Source organism: Strigops habroptila, chromosome Z (genome assembly GCF_004027225.2).
Source record: "Strigops habroptila isolate Jane chromosome Z, bStrHab1.2.pri, whole genome shotgun sequence".
NCBI lineage: Eukaryota > Metazoa > Chordata > Aves > Psittaciformes > Psittacidae > Strigops > Strigops habroptila.
In genome coordinates this window covers 21,834,024-21,853,837 of record NC_044302.2, presented here as the reverse complement: position 1 = coordinate 21,853,837, position 19,814 = coordinate 21,834,024, and the positions used below count along the sequence as shown (strand labels likewise).

Sequence of the window (19,814 nt, the reverse complement as noted above, 5' to 3'; positions counted from 1 at the left end):
GTTTAACTTTTCGTATAAGTATAAGCCCTCCTCTATCTACACCTGGTTCCCAATATCTAATTCCCCATGTTCTTCCTGTTATCCACCCAAAATCGTCCGGTTGCAATATTGTAAGAATTATATGAGCACAATTTCCTGGACTTATGATACCTCCCGAGGAATCATATCGAGGAGGTGTACATCCCTCAGGACCCCACTGAGTCTTGAGGAAAGGGTCTGACCTACCCGGCTGCCATGCCGCAGCGAGGGTTACACAGTCCCAGGACGCACAATAATACTCGTTTGGATAGTTGCAATACCCTTTGCCTGGGTTGGAAGCAGGACACAAATAATATCCTTTCAGATTTAAGCATGGTTCTATAGGTGCTAGTTGGCACAGCGCTGCTCGGAATGTGGGGGCTCCGGCAGTGACATTAATGCCAATTACTGTTTGGTCCTCCCATCGACCAATCGTCCATTTCATAGGTTCATGAGGGTTTCCATTTGCTTGGGTTATTATCAATAACAAAACTAACGGTATACCAGGAAAAAGGGTGTCTGTCAATTTTGTCAATTTAAGTATATTTTTATCAGTCCTGGGGAAGTTCGGCCATTGCTGCTTTTGTGTCCCATCGTTCTGGTTCTTTTCTCCACAGTTTGTTCCTCCTCTGCCTCGCCCGTCGACTCGGTTGCTTCGAGCCACGGGGTGTACCATCTTCTCGGCAGCAAGGGAATTCTTCAGGAGAACAGCTGTTTCGGGCTTTCTGCCTGTTTATATAGGCTTCCCACTTTGCAGCTTTAACTAATGGGGTAAAGTAAGACACGGTCAGTACTTCCCTTCTGCATTTTATAACCAAAATTTCAGCTACAAAGGGGACTGGTTCGTTGGAGTGGTAGCAATAATATCGAGGGTTTATTCCTTTGGCAAAAATTTCCCACCACTCATGGGATTCCCGAATAATTTTTTTGTTTAGACTCTAATTGTTTTAATTTCCACTCAGTGAGAGTTCTTTGGATTTTCCAACACTGTGTGCAAACTCCTATTGGAGGGTATCCACATTCACAATGTGTCTACCATTTATCCTGGCATACCTTACACCTAAAACAAGCAAATGGATAACAATTGCAGTTCAAATCATTACACCTAATTCATATATCTAGAGTGCATATATTATTTACATCAACATATCTTCTATATTTAATATTGTGAGGTTGCATAAGTTTAGCAATTTCCTTCAACACACTTTGTACGCTTCCATATATAATAGAAAAAAAGAGAAATAATTATAGCAAATATAAACAGCAATACACACTTTATACCGAGAGGTAATGCGGTAAAATAATCGAATAAAGTCTTTATCATTACGTTATCTTTTCAGGGTTATCTTGGTGTCACCTGGAGTACTGATTACTTTCCAGTGGGGTCTCGTCACTGGGCCTTTAATGCGACTGGCATGAGTCCATCCACGCTCAGCAGTTCGGACAGCTGTTTCTGTTGTAAGCAAAACAAGATAAGGTCCCTCCCAATTGGGTTTTAGGGTTTCTTCCTTCCACACTTTAATCAATATCCAATCCCCAGGTTTAACATTATGAATTTTTAAGTCCAACGGGGGTCGTTGTACAATCAGTCCATGTTCCCAAAGCTTGTTACGATGTTCTGCTAATTGTGAAACATATTCATTAATCACACGGTCTCGAATTAAAACATTTGTTTGTGGACTTTCAATTCTATAAGACATTCCATACACCATTTCAAACGCTGATATTCCTACATCTGCTCGGGGTCTGGTTCTGAGAATTAATAGTGCCATGGGTAGGCACTTAATCCATGATAATTTGGTTTCTATCATTAATTTAGTCAAAATAGTTTTGATTTCTCCATTTATCCTTTCAACTTTTCCTGAACTTTGTGGATGCCATGGTGTATGGTATTCCCACTTAATCCCCAAGCTTTCAGCTAGATCTTTAACAATTTTTGACACAAAGTGTGTTCCTCTGTCCGAGTCGATTACTTCAGGTACTCCATATCGAGGTATAATGTGTTCAAGTAACACTTTAGTAACCTGGTTAGCAGTTGCCTTGGAGGTAGGAAAAGCCTCAACATAATGTGTTAAATGATCCACCATTACTAATAAATGTTTGTAACGCCCTACCCTGGGTAGTTCAGTAAAATCCACTTGTATGTGTGAGAAAGGTCTGTATGCTGGGGAACGTCCTCCAAGAGGTTTTTGTCTCATGTTGCTTCGATTAACCTTTTGACAGGTCTCGCAGGCTGCCGTGACTATCTTTGCTATGTTATATACGCCTATACTGGCAAACTGTTGATTGAAATGATCAACTAACGCCTGGGTTCCCCAGTGTGTTTTACTGTGTATTTTTGAAAATATCTCGAGTGCTATGCCCTTCGGCAAGACTTCCCTCCCATCTGGCAATATGTACTTACCATCTTGTTCCTTAGCTCCCATTTGTTCTAGTTTTTCCTTTTCTGCAGACTCAAAACTCAAATTTTTACTAACAGGTACTTGTTGCATAGTCAAAATCATACCATAATTGCCTGCCACTCGTTTTGCTTCTGTATCAGCTGCATTATTTCCCCTAATTTGATAACTTGTACCTCGCTGGTGTCCCTTTATATGTACAACTGCTATTTTATTCGGCATTTTCAATGCCCCCAGAACTCGCCGAATTAATTCCGGGTGTATCAGTTCTTTTCCCTGTGAGTTAACAAATCCTCTTTCCTCCCATATTTTTCCAAAAGTGTGTACTACTCCGAACGCATAGTGTGAGTCTGTATATATAGTTCCATCCTTTCCCTTCAGTGACACTAATGCTTTCCACAATGCATACAGCTCACAGGCTTGAGCCGACCAGCTGGCACTCAGGGGGCCTGATTCTATTGTCTTAAATTCTCCTTTTTCCAACTTAACGATGGCATATCCGGACAATCGTTTACCTTCCACTATTCGTGATGACCCATCTATAAATAATACTTCTCCACATTGTAGTTCTTCTTCTTCTAAGTCTGGCCTAATGCGTGTCTGCTGTTCAATTGTTTGAAAACAATTGTGCAATAGTTCATTACCTTCTCCTGGGTACAAAAATTCAGCGGGGTTAACTGCTCCAATAGTTTTCAAAGATAGTTTAGGGGATTCTATAAGTATTCCCTCATACTTTAATAATCGGCTATCTGTAAGCCATTTTTCTGCTTTTTGTTGTAACACTCCCCTGATGTTATGAGGCGCATATAAGACAACTTCTCCATTAAAGGTAATGCGATTCGTTTCCTCAAGTAATAAGGCAGCAGCAACAATGATTTGTAAACAACTCGGCCAACCCCTGCTCACAGGATCCAACAGCTTTGATAGGTATGCCACCGGTTTCTTTTGTCCGGCCCATTCCTGAGTTAATACTCCGAATGCCGTTCCTTCATGTATGTTAACAAATAAATGGAATGGCCGCTTTAAATCTGGTAGGCTTAAAACCGGTGCTTGACTTAGCTCCCTTTTGAGACTGACAAACTGCTCTTGATCCTGAGGGGTCCACTTGGGTATTTTGTCTTTAGACAGTTGTTCATATAAAAATTTAACTTTAAAGCTGTAGTTCTCTATCCATTGCCTACAATACCCAAATAGCCCTAATGCCTGCCGAATTTGCCTCTTAGTGACAGGCATAGGTAATTCCAGAATTCCTTTAATGCGCTCTGGATCCAATATCTTCTTGCCGTTAAACAAATAATGCCCCAAATATTTCACTTTTTCCTCCACAAATTGTAACTTTTCTTGTGATACTCGTAGTCCCTTTTGTGCAAGAAAGTTTAGGAGTCGAATGCTTTCTTTCCTTACATCCTCCTTATTATTCCCTGCTATGAGCAGATCATCTACATACTGTAACAGCACGTTTCCCGTTTGTACCTGGTATTCTTTTAAGAGCTCTTCCAGGGCCTGTCCAAACAGATTAGGGGACTCAGTGAACCCTTGGGGAAGCACAGTCCATCTCAATTGCTGTCTACGGCCTGTCTCTATGTCTTCCCATTCAAAGGCAAAATAATCACGGCATTCTTCTGCCAGTGGACAGGCCCAAAAGGCATCCTTTAAGTCAGCCACACTATACCAGGAGTTATGGGGTCCTAGCTTGCTTAGCAGTGTGTATGGATTTGCTACTACAGGGAATCGGGTGATAGTTCTTTTGTTTATTTCCCTTAAATCATGTACGAGTCGATATTTCCCATTTGGTTTCTTTACAGGCAGAATGGGGGTGTTAAAGGGTGACATACAAGGCTCTAAGATTCCTTGTGCTAACAATCGATCAATTTCTGGTTTTAATCCCCTCCGTCCTTCTAGGGATATGGGATATTGCCTTACCCTCACAGGTATGTGGGGTTCGGAAAGTTGGATTTTAATCGGTGGGATTTTCAGTCTACTAATTGTGTCCGGAGAGTACCAGACATCGGGGTTAATTTGTTTTTGATCATCCACGGTTAAAGGATAAGCAGACACTGTTAGCTCCTGATTTTTCACTTTAATTTCTAATTGCAATTCAACAATTAAATCTCGTCCTAACAGATTAAATTCTGCTTCAGGGACGAGCAAGAGTTCACCCATTCCAAATTTATTTTCAGTTTCGAATACCACATTTTTGATTTTGCTTACTTTAAAGGGTTCTCCTTTTGCCCCAATTACTTGTACCTTTTCAGGGGAAACTTTACATCCCTCAGGTATTTGCTTAATAGTTGATTTCTCAGCCCCAGTGTCTACTAAAAAGGTGAACTCTTGTTTATGGGGACCTATTTTTAATTTTATCAAGGGCTCATGATGACTCCGGTCCCCTAAGATATAGAGCCCCTGACTCTCCTATTCCGTTTTCAATATTCCCTCATCCCTGATCCTTTCTCTGCAATTCTTCTTTATATGTCCCTTCTTTCCACAGTAAAAACAACATCTCTGCTCCTTCTTTACTATTACGTTCCCTTGTTTCGTTCCAGCAGATCTGTGTTCACCAGTTCGTCCTTTGCGATCCTCTCTGACCGCTGCTACCATCATTTTTACTTGTCGCTTGTTGCTCTCTTCTTCCCGCCTTACGTAGACTTTCTGAGCTTCCCTCAATAATTCATCCAACCCTCTATTCTGCCAGTCTTCTAACTTTTCAATCTTCTTTCTAATATCTTCCCATGATTTTGCCACAAACTGAGTTTTGAGGAGCGCTTGCCCTAAAGGGTCGTCTGGATTTACCCCAGAGTACAGCTGAAGGGCTTTCCTCAGTCGTTCCAGCCACTCAGTAGGGCTTTCATCTTTCTTTTGCATTTCATTAAATGCTTTATTGATATTCTGGCCACGGGGTACTGCTTCTCTAATTCCCTGAATTACTATAGTTCTCAGGTCCTGCATATGAGTTCTATGCATCGGATCCTGATTATCCCAATTAGGTCTTTGAAGTGGCCATTTAATATCTGCTTGGGGTCCCTGGGCATGTTGAGCATCCCACAGTCTCATTCCTGCTCGTCTAATCATATCTCTTTCCTCGGTAGTAAATAATTGACCAAGGATAGATTGCATCTCATCCCAAGTATAAAGGTTTGGTCCCAAAAATTGATTTAATCTTTCTGCCACTCCCAGTGGGTCCTCAATTAAGTTTCCCATTTCGGTTCTTTTAAAATCTCGTAGGTCAGCCGAGTTTAGGGGTACGGAAATATATCCGATCACAGGTTGAGGTCCCCCCATGGGTATTTCCCTTAGGGGGTACATCTGAGCTGCCCCTTTTTGACTTCTAGTTACGCGTCTAGGAAGAGGGGGAGACCCTTGTTCCGACTCCGGTGGGGGAGTGGGCGCTCTGGGGACTTCTGCGGGAGCAGGAGGAGGAATGTAAGGAGGGGGGGTTAGAAGGGTTTCGTCTAACTCTTCCTTCTTTTTCTTTTGTTTAGTTTTTATTTCATTCAGCGGATAAAGTCTAGCTCTCGGTCTTTCTAGCCACACTTCCGCATATTGACTCTCCTCCGGGTTAAGGGGATTTTTATTATTAACCCAGAGGTTTAATTGCTGTCTTACCCAATCTTCTTCTGACCCATAGACTGGCCAAAAGACATTTTTAGAAATCTTCTTCCCTCCCCATATCTTAGTACAATATTCTATCATTTTTTGCTTATCTTTCCCTAGGGTTCCAGGGAAATATCTCCAATTGTCTAAGATATATGCCAGAGGGGTATTTTTAGGTACAGTGTGTACCCTCCCCATGGGAGTCGAAGGCTTGCTGCCCTTCGCCCCCATCTTCTGGATTATCCACAAACACACACTCACTCGCTCCCCTTATTCCTGGCCCAGTCCCTCGCGGGAGGTGGAAAACGCAGTACTAAAGGGTCCACACTCGCTTGGTTCAGTATATCGAACCTCTCATTCGTTATAATCCAGGATACCCAATCCCGCCCGAACGGCGAACCCGCGAACAACTTCGCAGTATACTTACGCGTCCTGCGTCTTCGTCCGGACTCCCGTGCACAGAATTTTATGGGATTTTACCGGTCCTTTTTTTGCTCAATATCCTAGAATTTAGGTTCGTCGGTAAGGTTGGAGTGAGCTGTTGGTCGCGGGGCCGCGAAATGTCGCGGGGCGCCTCCCCGGAGGACCAAAGCCCACCGTTCCTTATCCGAGTCACGGCACCAGAAATTGTCATAAATTGTGACCACAACGGATCATAATCCAATTAAAATTTTATTAATTATAGCAAGTAGAATATGAGCAAAAACAGCGCTGGACGACAGGGGAGTCTGCGCTCCGCCACTGCCGTGCTGAGCAGTTCAAACAGTCCCTTTTTATACATCTTTACTTCCGTGTTCATGAAGTAGTGGAGGTACTCTGCGCATGCTTCAGTTGTTGTTAGGGGGTCGTTTTCTACCTCCTGGTGGTCGTTGAGGCCGAAGTAAGAAGTCTTTCTCCTTTATCCCATAGCTGACCCCTCATTCACATGTCCTTATCTGGGGTTGTTTGTCCTGTTTCTGTCGGTTCCTGGAAGTCTGGCAGTTATCTCGCGATTGTGGTTATCTTATCTTACTCAAGCAGTGTCCGAGTTTCTGTCTGCATAAGCAATTTCACATCTTTGTTGCCTAACCTTTACATTGAGCTTAACATAAATCTTAATAAACAATATCCTAGTCCATAGTTTCTCACACGGGGCTTCCTTCCGTCCCTCCCCTGGCCTATCAGTCCTGTCCCAGCACCACCACAAAGCGGGGCGTGTGCCCCCACTGGATGCTTTTAGAGAAGCCAGTTACTGCAGTGAGGACCCTGAAGAGACCCTTCTTCAGTGGAACCGTTGTCCCTGGGCTCTGCCCCACCCCATGAGCATTTGCGGTCGGCTTTAATCTTCCCCAGCCTGGCCCGGTGGGTTCCTGTGGAGCAGAGACCCTCGTCCTGCAGGGCTGGTTAAGAGCAAACCAAGGCCGGGCTGTTGGCAAAGCTGCTGCTGTGGCTGGGGCTCGAGCCGCGGTCGCTGCAGCCCCAGCGCAGGGCGCTGGGCGCGGTGCGGCCCCGGCCCCAGGGCAGGGCACTGAGCGCGGTGCGACTCCAGCCCCAGCGCGGCCCCGCGGCCGCTGCTCTTCTGTGGCCGGATGCCCGGGAGCCAGCGGAGTTTCTCAGCCGCTCACAGCTCCCGCTCGCTGCTGCCAGCGCACCCTGAGGCACCGGCGCTTTCCGTGCACTGCCAGGATCGGTACTGTGAGAGCGCGGCCCGTGCCCAGACCCGGGTGCTGAGCCCGGTGCACCAGCAGCGCTGAGAGCTGGTCCCCAGCAAAACAAGCTCCAAGCCCACTGCTGCCGCGTTGTTATTCTGCCAGGCTGCTGGGATCAGCACCCGTAGCCCTGGCTGAGCTCTCCTCTTCTTCCTCCTCCTTCTCCTCCTCCTTTGCCACTCTGGCTTCTGGTTGTCCCCAGCAGGGCAAACCTGGTGTATGTGCCTGCCAGGGTAGGGTAGAGGTCCTGGTCCTGGTGATGCTCCTCATCATGGGAGGATGCCCTCCACTGTGGTGGCTTTGTTGGGGTGGAAGAGGCCAAAGCAAGCCCCCACATTGGCCCTCCAGTGCCACAGTGAAGTGGGGTCCTCACTGCATGTCTTGAGCGTCCCCCAAAACCCCAAATGTGAGCCTGGATAGCTCAGTTGGGAGAGCATCAGACTTTTAATCTGAGGGTCCAGGGTTCAAGCCCCTGTTCAGGCAAAGGTTTATCCTTTAGGAGCAAAGTTGGGGAGCCCATGGGCAAAAGCAGCAGTTTCTCCTGCTTCTTTTCCATCATCTCTCCAGGGCCAGCTCCGTGCCATCTCCCACACAGCACCGTTGCTGTTCCAGCCACACTACTGCAGCGAGTTGCACGACGTCCCAGGTAAGGGTGTTATTTTAGGGGTATGCATGGAGGGAGGCCAGGAAATAGGATAGATGCAAGAGGGAGACACAGCAGAGCTGGAGGGAAGGAAGCCAGGTGGAAACTGGGGGTTTGGAGGTGTCCTGTGGCCCTCCCAAGGTTAGGGGGTGTACAGCTATTGGGGACAGTTGAATCTTGAGCCTCCTCCTTCTTGGCCTGTGGGTGTTCTCCATCCCTGTCCTTATTCCCCTCTATGTCAAGTGGCTCTGGGCAGGGAAGGCTGGTGCCTGCTGCCCCCAAGCGATGGATGCTTCATCCCTGGCAATGTTCCAGGCCAGGTTGGACGGGGCTTGGAGCAACCTGGTCTAGTGGAAGGTGTCCCTGCCCGTGGCAGGGGATTGGAACTGGGTGAGCTTTAAGGTCCCTTCCAATCCAAACCACTCTGTGATACTGTGACACCAGCCGCTTGCCGCCCACCTCAGGTCCTGGGCAGCTATTCTCAGTGGATGATGGTGTTTCGGCAACGAGACACGGCACCCGCATCAACCCACCAGCTTATTTATTGTCCCGATGGACTTTGCTTCCAGTGGCTCCACTCCCTTCCGCACGCGTGCGCTGCCCAGCTCCAGCCCGTGCCGCGGTCATCATTCAGTTCTTGCCAGCAAGAAAACAAAGAGATAATAAATAGAAGCTTATTTGCAAGGGAAGATGCCGGGTCAGGCTGTGCCATGGGCAGCGTTGTGCCTGGCCCCGGCCGGGTGAACAGCGGGGTGGGTGCAGGCAAAGAAGCGGCTGCCCCACGGCTGCTAAAGAGAACACAGCCCTGCTGTGGGGCAGGCGGGGATATTGCGATCTCTATGTAGTTACATTAAAATAGACTATTTAAAAAAGTTATTTCTAGGAGTTAAAAAACATAGCGTGTCCCATCCAACGCCGGCAGGGCCACGGAGCTGCCCCAGGGCTTGTGTTGCGGGACCCCAGCCCACCTCACCCTCCCCACAAGCAGTCCCCTCCTGGGCATCCCAGGTGGGTGCTAATGGGGTGGCCACTGCCGGTGACACAGCAGGGGCTGCATGCCCCCTGGCAGCCCCGGGGCTGTGGGTCAGGGGCAGAGCACAGGGAGGGGAGGGGGTCCCCTCCCAGACCCTCACCCGGGGTCTAAATGACATGGCAGCAGTTGAACTGCCCCAGCGAAAGGAGGCTCTCCCTGGAGCCCGGCTGCAGTTTGAAGGCCAGGGCTTTCTCACAGAGCGGGAACTGCAGGAGCCTGTCCCGCAGGCTGCCCCCCTTGCTCTTGCCAGGGTCCTGCTTGATCACGTTCTCCACACCCCCCTCGGTGCTCCCCAGTCCCGAGCTCTCCACCGACCTCCGGGCCAGGCTGGCGGGTGCCTCCTGCCCTCGGGACTTGTCCGTGGGGCTCAGGGGGTCAGTGGGGGTCATGTCTGCCCCCAGCCCCTGGGGGACCTCAGCAGAGCTGCTCCGGGGTGACGTGGTGGCTCCCATTTCCCTGGGGGGCTCTGCTGAGGAACCCCCAGGGCCTGCACCCTCCTCCCTCTTGGGGGGCTCTGCTCCATCTCCCCACAGTGCTGGGAGATCCCGAACACCCCTCACTGCCTTCCCAGCCCAGCCCCAGCCCCCCAGCTCGGCCCCGGGGCCCCACAGCTCCCCACGGCTGGGCGGGTGGTGGGTGCGCAGGAAGGCTCGCATCTGCTCCTGGTTCAGCGAGCTGCTCTTCCTCTCCATGGCGCTGGGCCTCCGCTCGTCCTCCTCATCCTCCTCGTCTTCCTCCTCGCAGATCTGCTGCAGGGCCGGCGTGCTCTTGGTGATGGTGGTGTCAACGACTGGGATCTTCAGGAGGGTCCTGGGGGGCTGCCGGCTGCCAATGTCGGCTCCGGTGGGCAGGGGGGGCAGCCGGGAGCCAGCAGTGAGGCTGCTCGGCACCTCCGCAAAAGGCAGGAGGCTGCTGGCGCTGCCCAGGGGGCTGAACGTGCCTGATAAGTTGGCCCTGAGTAAGAGGAGGGATGGAAATCACAGAATCACAGACAGGTTTGTGTCGGAAGGGACCTTAAAGCTCATCCAGTTCCAGCCCCCTGCCAGGGGCAGGGACACCTTCCACTAGAGCAGGTTGCTCCAAGCCCCTGTGTCCAACCTGGCCTTGAACACTGCCAGGGATGGGGCAGCCACAGCTTCTCTGGGCAACCTGTGCCAGCGCCTCACCACCCTCACAGGGAAGAACTTCTTCTTTATATCTAACCCAAACTTCCCCTGTTTAAGTTTGAACCCATCACCCCCTGTCCTATCACTACAGTCCCTGATGAAGAGTCCCTCTCCAGCATCCTTGTAGCCCCCCTTCAGATACTGGAAGGCTGCTCTGAGGTCTCCATGCAGCCTTCTCTTCTCCAGGCTGAACAGCCCCAGTTTGTTGGTACCCACCTGGGCATCAAAAGGGCTGCACTGAGGATAGAGCTGGGAGACTGGCTGGGGCCCTGCACTGGGGACCCGGGACAGTGTGGGGAGACAGGGGACAGCAGTGGGACCCACCTGCTCTGCACCTCCTTGGCCAGGTTGTAGACGAGGCTGAGGCTGCGGCTCTGCTTCTCCTGCTTCTCCCGCAGCATCCTCTCCGCCAGCAGGAAATACGTGGCCGTGATGTGGTTGTAGCGGTCGGCTTCCAGCGCCCTGAGTGGGACCAAGGGACCTGCATCAGTGCTTGGAGGGACCCCAGAGCCCTTCCCAAGGGCTCCCACCACAGCATCCCCCCCATCACGCACTCCTGGATGGTGTCCCGATCCGCGATGTTCCCGCACGTCATGGCCCGGAGGATGATTTCATGCTCCTCCTGGGACACATGCTTGTGCGAGGTGAGGGGCAGCAGGCAGCGGCTGGCGGGGGACGGATCCACCCCCTGCAGCCACACGTGGCCCTCGATCTGCTCCAGCGAGGCTCGGCGCTTCGGGTCGCGCTGCAGCATCCTGGAAATGAGGCTGAAGGGGGTAAAGGGGTGACGTGAACCCAAATCTCCACAGCTCTATCGCCCTTCTCCCACCTCAGCTCCCTGGGGCAGTGGGTCAGGGTCCGGGGGGCCCAGGGAGGTGCTTACTCAGCGCATTGAGCTGAGACGTGCGCGGGGATGGTGTATCGGCAGTCCATGATCATGGTGAGGGTCTCACTGTCATTGGCCTCCTGGAAGGGGGGGTGGCCACAGACCAGCATGTAGAGGATGACCCCCAGGCTCCAGATGTCTGCAGGAAGCAGCAGCAGTTCAGGTTGCAACCACCATGGCCCAGCAGAGAGCCCCAACCCCAGGCACTCCCCACTAGCCCCCTATGCCGATCCGGTGCTCACTGGGATGCTCCTTGGGGGTGATGGCTCCCACATCCTGCCCCACAGATGAGCGACTGCAGCCCCACCGGAGCAGGGAAGGACCTTCCCGATCCCCACATCCAAGCAGTTGAGGTCTCAAGCAGCTGAGACCCTGTCCCCTTTTCCAGGTGGGGACAGCCCTGAGCTCTGTCCCCCCATCACCCACCCACAGCACTGTTTCATGTCATTACTCATCTTCCTGTTTCCCAAACAGACCCTACCGCAGACCCCACAGCACAGGGCTGTGCCAGAGGGGACACCACAGTGATGATCCGGGCTCTCCAGCTGCCTGCAGCTATGATGGAACCAGGCCGAGTGGGATCACGGGTACAGGGACTGAGCCAGCGACATCTTCACCAGCTCCTCCTGAGCACTGCACAATCTGTCTGCAAAGGTGCATTTTTGGCATGCTGAGCATGCCCTGGGGCTCTCCATTAACACCCTCAGCTTCTTAAGTCAAGGGCCTGCATTTGAAATGTTCTCATCTGTGATGGTTTTCATCCTTCATTTCCCTTGGCAGAGCCACCAGCTGCCTTTCTTACCATCTCCACACACTCCCCATTCTCAGCTCGGGAGCTGCCTTTCCCTGAGCCAAGGCTGGGCTTTTTCCTTTAAGGGCTCCTGTTTTGTTTTGCTAAATCCTCCTGCCCCAAATTCCAGCAGGGCTGGCTGGGGTCCCGCTCACCTCCCACATCCCCTCTCTGTCCCAGCAAAGCCTCTTGGCGCCCCCAGCTCAGGATGGGGATGGTCTCCCGAACCCCTCTGCACCCTGGCCAGGGCGCTGGGAGCCCTGGGAAGGAAGTGATTTTCAGGGTGGGAATAGAGCAAAGGAAACTTTCTGGGTGGAGGAGCTCTAAGAGCAGCATCCCGAGCGGGTTTCCTTCCGGCATCACTCCCTCAAATCACAGGCCACACCGGCCTGCTCCATCTTCTTCCCCTCCCTGACATGATGCATGGCTCTGTGGGATCTTGGGGATAGGCAGAGCTGAGCACGCATGGGACAAGCTTGCTCCCTGCAGGGACAGCAGTGCCACCAGGGTGTGGGTGCTCCTAGCGCAGGGAACCAAAAGTGAGGTGGTAGCTCACTGGCAGGACCACACTTCTGGCAAGGGACGTGAGGGAAGCAGGTCCCCATGGTGAGCACCAGCCATGGTTCTGAGCCCCACCACCCTTACCGACAGCTGGGGCATCGTACTCATCCCCGAGCAGGATCTCGGGCGCCGAGTAGGCCAGCGAGCCACAGCTCGTGGTGAGCATCTTGCCAGGCTGGAAGCGGTTGCTGAAGCCGAAGTCGGTGAGCTTGACCACCCCTTGCTCCTGGAAGAAGACCACATTCTCGGGCTTGAGGTCGCGGTGCGCCACGTGGAGCTTGTGGCAGTAGGAGATGGCATGGACGATCTGGGCGAAGTAGTGCTTGGCTCGCGCCTCGGCCAGCCCGCCCTCGTGCCGCATGATGTGGTCGAACATGTCCCCGCCATCACCCAGCTCCAGGATGAGGTAGAGCTTGGCGTGTGTGTCGATGACCTCGTAGAGGCGCACCACGTTGGGGTGTTGCACCAGCTTCATGCAGCGCACCTCCTGCAGGAGCTGCCCCGCGGCTCCCCCTGCCAGCTTGCTCTTATCGATCACCTTGACGGCCACACACTGCCCAGTGAAGACGTGCCGCGCCAGCTTCACCACTGCGAAGTGGCCCGTGCCCAGTGTGCGCCCCAGGTCGTACAGCCCCGCGATCTGCCCCTCGCCGCAGCCCTGCGCCCCGGCCATGGTGGCACGCGGGGACGGTAGTGGGCGCTGTGCCATGGGGGAGCTGCTGAGCCATGTGGGGTGAGGGATGGGGCACCCCTGACACCCCAGCATCCTGGGACCTGGCCACCCATCTGCGTCCCCACCTCCAGCACCGTGGACATCCCAGTACTCCCACCTACACTCCTCAGCACCCTGGGTACCCCAATACCCCATGTCCAGGTTTGCAGCACCCTGGACACCTCCATACCCCTACCTCTCTTCCCCAGCACCACAGGGCATCCGGGTACCCCCACCTCCAGGTTTTCAGGATCCTGGGCACCCCAATACCCCACCTCCAGGTCTCCAGTACCTTGGGCACCCCAATACCCCACTTCCAATTTCCCCCCCATCGCCCTGGGCATAACCCACCTCCAGGTCCCCATGATCCCAGCACCCTGGGCATCCCAATACCCTCACCTCCACTCCCCAGCACCTCGGGCACCCCAATACCCTCACCTCCAGGTCTCTAGCACCTTCATCACCTCCATTCTCCCACTTCCAGACCCCAGCACCTTGGGCACCCCGATACCCCACCTCCATGTCTCCAGCACCCTGGGCAGCCCAATACCCTTACCCCCCCTCCCCACCACCTTCTGCACCCCGGTGCCCCACCTCCAGCCCCAACACCGCCTGGCCCCGCGCACCCCAGCACCCACCGCATGCCCTCCCCGTGCCCCGCACTGCCCGGTTCCCCGCGCTCACCGGGGTGGCGGAGCTGGGGCTACCGGGGCTACGGGGCTGCGGCTGCCGGGGCGCGCCGCCCGCTGACGTCAGGGCGGCTTCGGGCTCGCGCCTTAAAGGGCCCCATCCGCCGGGGCTGAGGCCGGGGCGATGCTCATCGCACCTCCCAGAACAGGGCAGCACTGCCCCTGCCAGTGGAGGGGACCTGAGCCCGGCTACTCAGTGTCCGTTTAGGGTTGGCATTAGCGTTAAAAAGGGCTGGTAACGAGCAAAATGAGCCACCTGGCTGCTTCCAGGAAGAGAGGCAGAGCCCCAAGCTCAGGGCTGTGTCCTGAAGGGTCCTGCTGTGGATAAGCTCCCACCCTGTTGCCCTCCTGCCTGCTCATGGGCATTGCTGCCATGTCACCGGTCTCCATCATTGCCCACTCCCACCCTTGCTTGGGGCCTGGAGCGTGGGGCCAGGAGCACAGCTGTGAGCCCTGTTTTCTTGGAAGTGGCCCATCTGCCTCATTTAGCTTGTTAATGGCCGCAGGGATGCTCACAAAGCAGATGTTGCTCCTGCAGATTAAGAAGCTCTCAGCGCGGCCGCCCTCGCTATGGCTAATGCCTTCCCAGAAGTCCTGCTCCCGCCTGTGATCCCACAGGATGCAAACAGGCCCTAATGAGCTGGTCTCCTGGGCTGGCGTCAGCCGGGGGCAGCTCGGACCAGGACTGAGCCCCCAGGACTGGGGATGGAGGAGCTGGGCGGGGAACAAGCTGCCAGCAGCTCTGGGCATAGGAATACAGGTGGATGTGCTGCTCAGCACCCATCAGGGCTTTGGGAATGGGACTGTGAAGAGGGGGAGCTGCCAAGCCTACCTCTAAGGCAAGATGAGTCTTCATCCAAGGCATGCGGGGTGCAATCAGGAGCACGGGCTCATGCTCCACCGGGGATGTGCTGGCAGGGCCTGCTTGCTCATGCAGGGTCTGGGAGCAGAGCCTGGGCCATCAGCCTCCCTTCTCACAGCCCTCTGAACCCCTCTCATGTCTTATCCCTGCCATGACCACCTGCAGGGTCCGCTGCATCTGGGGATTCAAAGGGAAAAGTGGTACTATCCTGGCTTCTGGCACTGGGATTTCCAGCAAACTGCTCTCAGAGCTGCTGCTGTCAGTACAGGAGGGGATTGTGGAGGCTCCCACCACCTCCACTCCTGGTTCCCCTCCACTAGCAAAGGGCCTGTATGTGTTGGGGCCAGGTCCTTCTCCTCACAGGGTGCTGCACCCACGCTGCAGGTCTGTATCCTTCTGCACAGCTGCCTGTTGTACATGTGCCAATGCAGCTTTGAAGCCCTCAGTTGAAAAATGGAGAACAGACACGAGGTGCACGGGGATGCATGTCCCCCAACAGCCCTGGCCAGTGAGGGGCTGCAGAGATGTGCCTGTCCTGTGACTGAGGCTGCAGGTCCCTTTGGGGTTTGGAGTGGCCCTTGAAGGTCTCTGCACTGAGAAGCTCAAGGGGCCACATATGATGGCTGTGAAAGACAGTGCTGGGGGTGGGGAGAACTGATCGGCTGGTTCCTTCCTTCCTTCCCATGAAGTCAAGCTCGGGATGCCCAAGGGAGCTCCTCTGAGAGTGCCTGGCTCTGGGGAGCTGTGGCTTTTCCAAAGGATGTGTGAATGAGCGATGCAGTTAGCACAGGTGGGAGCTTGAAGAATCTGCAGTGGTCAGGAGGTGGAGGACTTATGGAGGCCCTGGACCATGGAAGGTGCCTGCCAGGAGCTATGGGCGCCATTCCCTTTGAAAACCAGCAGAGAGCTTGTCATGTCTTTGGCGAGGAGCCTGTAGCCATGGAAAGTGTGTAACCAGGAACCAGATGTCCCCAGGCTGCAGCCTCAGTGCTGAAATGGCTGGAAAGGGAATTTGGTTGGAAGGATGGTGGGTATCACTCCCAGAAACCTGGGATTCTGGGAGCAGTGGGGATCTGTTCCTCCATGCAGCCGTGTGGGGCACAGGGACAGTCTTTCCTTCCTCCCTTCCTCCCTCTGCGCATCGCCCCACGGCTGTCTCGGCATCCACACAAAGACAGGTTTCAGATAAGCCCACCTACCCGGTGGTTAGCAGAGTCATGTGGCTGCAGCACTTAATTAATAAGAAGCTGATATAAACTCCAGTAAGCATGTGGGGAGGAGGACATCGAGGCAGAGAGCGGCAGCGGCGCTCCCAGCGAGCTCAGAGGAGCAGTGAGCAGCGAGCCCCCTCTCCGCTTGGAGAGGTCAGTGCTTACCACAGGAAAGGGCTGGGATGGGGCTGGGGGCATGCGGGATGCAATACCCACAACTGTGGTTTCTCCTGGCAAAGGGCTGGATGGTTTTGTGGGATGAGGAGGTGAGGAATGGCTGGTGCAGCTTTGGGTTGCTGGAGCCAAGGCTGGAGCCCCAGTGCTGCCAAAGCAGGAGGTGCTGGGTTCCATGGGGATCCCCATCCAGGCCCATGAGCAGGGAAGGGGAAGCAAACCCTGAGGTGGTCCAACAGACAGGACATCTCCCAGGCAGAAAGAGTTTTGCATCCAAACGCTTCCCAACCAGAAGCCATGTAGCTGAGTGCATGGCCCCTCTGAGTGGCACAGAGGGGCTGGAGCCCCTGTGAGGGTCTTGCCCATGACATGCCTGCGCTCTCTGCCAGCCTCTGCATCACGCTTTATCTTCTCAAAGCCCCATGTTTGTTTATAGTGCCCAAACATCGTGGTTTGCTTGCAAAAGGAGCTGTAGCAAAACAGTTCATCTTTCAGGGGGGAATACTTGTTGCTGTTCCAGCCACAATGTACAGGTCTCTCATGTTTCAACCACATGCTGTTGCTCCTGCCCATTCCCTGCGCTTCTTCCTGCCATGCTGCAAACCAGCCCATAATGCTGGGAGCAGAAACACACCCGCCTGGGCTTTAAAACGCGCGTCATTTCCACGCTCTGTGAGCACAAGCACCCGGCAGGACACGTCGGATGTTCTGGCCATATCCCATGCACATGCCAGCAGTGAAAGCATGGCACCACAATGGCCTGCGGCTGCTGAAGGCTGTTCAACTCTCTGGGCCAGGGAGACCCTGAACTGCTGTAAAAGAACTGTGGAATCACAGGGTTTGGATTGGAAGGGAGTTTAAACCTCACCCAGTTCCAACCCCCTGCCATGGGCAAGGACACCTTCCACTAGAGCAGGTTGCTCCAAGCCCCGTCCAACCCTGCCATGCATGGGGCAGCCACAGCTGCTCTGGGCAACATGTGCCAGGGCCTCACCACCCTCACAGGGTGTGTGGTGGCCCAAGAAAGGCTCTCCAGCCCACGAGAGCAAGCGGTGTGGCAGGTGTTGGCAGGGGCTGCTGGGGGTTGATGGTGGTGGGGTGGCAGTGGGCGCCAGGCCGGGCTGCCCGCAGGTGGGGTGACGCTGGCCAGGACCTGTCTGTGCAGGTTGCCCCCCAGGACCATGCTGAATGCGCTGCTGCTGTGCTGCGGGCTGCTGCAGGGGGTTGTCCTCAGCGCCGACCTGGTCTGTAGGCTGCCGGCGCAGGCGAGTGGCAGGCTGGAGGGCACGGACAGAGCCCGCTACTCCAGCCTGCTGCGGAGAGTCAAGGAGGTCTCTGCGAAGCCGGCGGGTGAGTCCTGTGGGGCCCCACTCTCCCAGTTCCCCACCTCCCCAAGCCGCTTGCTGGCACGGCCAGGGCCCCGAAACTGAAGTGGGGACCCCCCATCCAGGGCCAGATGCTGCAGGGGAGCCCCTTAGAGCAGCACAGCTTCTCCTGTCAGTGGCTGGTGAAAGCAGCTATATAGCTTCCATCACACAGCAGCGGCTCTCACCCCCTTCCTGTTGAGCCCCTCTGTATCTTGCAGGAGCTCTCCCCAGGCTGGGGCTCGAGCAGATGACCCTGAAGGTCCAAGAATCCAACGGCGACCTCATGCAGAGAGACAGCATCCTAGAACCACAGGTAACGCTCCCTGAGCTTTTTTACAGACACCTCAAGGAGCGAGGCAGCCTTCTTGGTGCCCCTGGGGCCACCGTGGTGCTGCCTGGGAAGGACATATCTGTTCATTGCCTACTGGGGAGCAGTTAGGGCTGCCCAGAGCTGCGAGGGGCTCCAGCATGCAAAGGAGGGTGGTCCAAACCTGCGCCCCTGCAATCTGTTTAATTAACTTCAAGTGCATACTCTGCAGAGCAGAAGCAAACCGGGCAGCGCCTGGCTCAGACGCTGGTGCCTCTATTTGGTGCCACCCTTCACTAAAGTTGAGGCTGCACTTCAAGTTAAATGTGTGCATAAAGGTCTTGAGACACGATGGACGAGGCATGAGAGCCCCTGGGGCTTAGTGGTGATTCTCAACAGACCCAGTCCAGAACTGAGCATGACAGAACCAGGCTGCTGGCAGCGGTGGGTTTCAGCAGCCACTCTTGTCTCTCTCCCACGCAGTGGCCCAGCACCAACTCTCTCCTCCTCCCTCCAGCAGGCATCATCCACAGAAGCGGAAGCTGCCGGCCGCAAGGAGCGCTCCCCCCGCCGCTGCGTCCGGCTCCTGGAGTCGTGCCTGGGCCAACAGGTCCCCTGCTGTGACCCCTGTGCCACCTGCTACTGCCGCTTCTTCAATGCCTTCTGCTACTGCAGGAAAATCAGCACCAGCCTCCCCTGCAGCAAGAACTAGCGCTTGTGCTGCAGGGCTGCCTGCTCCTTGCTCACGTGTGCCATCTCCTGCTTTGAAGCTCTAATAAACCAGCTGCTAGCAAAAGCCATTGCTGAGTGGGAACAGTTTAATGCGTCCGCTTGGGAATCTCAGGGGAGAGGGGGAGCAGCAAGGTGAGGGTACCTGTGCCCAGGTGGGCATCGTGTCCACACAGCCAATGTCAAACACCTCCATGTCAAGCAAAATGAGACTGACTTTCTTTCCAGAGCAGCTCCTGCAGGGTTCTTCCTAGTCTCTCAGGAGGGGTCCCCCAGGAAGTGACATTCTGGCTGCACTGGGAGCTTCACTTATGTTCTTGTCCTGTCAGTATCACTTGTGGTGCCACTGAAATCCAGGAAATAAACTTTGCAACCAGAACGTCAGGTTAGAAAGTGAACATTTTTACGGTACTGGGTGCATAGGGGATTGCTCTGCCTATCATGCACACTGAGAGGAGACAGTTTACAGCTTAAATACCACTATTATATACATAGAATCATGTGATTTGAGTTGGGAGGGACCTTAAAGCTCATCCAGTTCCAACCCCCTGCCACGGGCAGGGACACCTTCCACTAGACCAGGTTGCTCCAAGCCCCTGTGTCCAACCTGGCCTTGAACACTGCCAGAGATGGGGCAGCCACAGCTTCTCTGGGCAACCTGTGCCAGCGCCTCAGCACCCTCACAGGGAAGAACTTCTTCCTAAGATCTCATCTCAGTCTCCCACCTGTCAGGTTAAAGCCATTCCCCCTTGTCTTGTCCCTACAGGCCCTTGTCCAAAGCCCCTCTCCAGGTTTCTTGTAGCCCCTTTAGGCAATGGAAGCTGCTCTAAGGTCTTCCCTTAAAGAGCTTTCTCTTCTCCAGGCTGAACAAGCCCAGTTCTCTCAGCCTGGCTCCAGAGCAGAGCTGCTACAGCCCTCGCAGCATCTCCATGGCCTCTGTTGGACTCGCTCCAAAAGCTCCACGTCCCTCTTGTGTTGATGACACCAG

General features: G+C 54.0%; 2 protein-coding genes and 1 non-coding gene across 6 annotated transcripts; 2 read left to right on the top strand and 1 right to left on the bottom strand.

The window, feature by feature from the left end:
- Positions 1–35: 35 nt before the first annotated feature.
- LOC115601158 (SNF-related serine/threonine-protein kinase-like) lies at positions 36–14,232 on the bottom strand. 4 transcript variants are annotated; one of them, XM_030470783.1, is made up of 8 exons: positions 14,172–14,232; positions 12,860–13,475; positions 11,422–11,563; positions 11,093–11,305; positions 10,863–11,000; positions 8,873–10,326; positions 6,436–8,419; positions 36–1,471 (listed from the first exon to the last, which is right to left on the bottom strand). In XM_030470783.1, exons 2-6 carry the CDS (start codon positions 13,446–13,448, stop codon positions 9,480–9,482), a joined length of 1,929 nt encoding a protein of 642 aa, XP_030326643.1. In that variant the 5' UTR covers positions 13,449–13,475; positions 14,172–14,232; the 3' UTR covers positions 36–1,471; positions 6,436–8,419; positions 8,873–9,479. The 4 variants fall into 4 exon arrangements, with proteins under 4 accessions (XP_030326643.1, XP_030326644.1, XP_030326641.1 ...); XM_030470784.1 differs by having other exon boundaries at positions 12,860–13,363; positions 14,172–14,226; XM_030470781.1 differs by lacking the exon at positions 14,172–14,232 and having other exon boundaries at positions 12,860–13,945.
- On the top strand, positions 8,107–8,179 carry TRNAK-UUU. Its single transcript has one exon. It is a non-coding gene; the product is annotated as a tRNA-Lys (tRNA).
- A 2,072-nt stretch (positions 14,233–16,304) lies between the features above and the next one.
- On the top strand, positions 16,305–18,809 carry AGRP (agouti related neuropeptide). Its single transcript, XM_030470809.1, has 4 exons — positions 16,305–16,402; positions 17,589–17,773; positions 18,009–18,103; positions 18,618–18,809. Exons 2-4 carry the CDS (start codon positions 17,605–17,607, stop codon positions 18,807–18,809), a joined length of 456 nt encoding a protein of 151 aa, XP_030326669.1. The 5' UTR covers positions 16,305–16,402; positions 17,589–17,604.
- The last annotated feature ends 1,005 nt before the right edge of the window (positions 18,810–19,814 follow it).

Coding starts and splice junctions, on each gene's coding strand:
- LOC115601158 (XM_030470781.1), bottom strand. CDS start 13,643: ATGGGGTATTGGGGTACCCAGGGTGCTGAGGAGTGTAGGTGGGAGTAC. Junction 11,564..12,859: donor GTACGATGCCCCAGCTGTCG/GTAAGGGTGGTG, acceptor TGCTTCCTGCAG/ACATCTGGAGCCTGGGGGTC. Junction 10,327..10,862: donor GCCAAGGAGGTGCAGAGCAG/GTGGGTCCCACT, acceptor CCTCTTACTCAG/GGCCAACTTATCAGGCACGT.
- AGRP (XM_030470809.1), top strand. CDS start 17,605: ATGCTGAATGCGCTGCTGCTGTGCTGCGGGCTGCTGCAGGGGGTTGTC. Junction 17,774..18,008: donor GGTCTCTGCGAAGCCGGCGG/GTGAGTCCTGTG, acceptor TGTATCTTGCAG/GAGCTCTCCCCAGGCTGGGG. Junction 18,104..18,617: donor ACAGCATCCTAGAACCACAG/GTAACGCTCCCT, acceptor TCCCTCCAGCAG/GCATCATCCACAGAAGCGGA.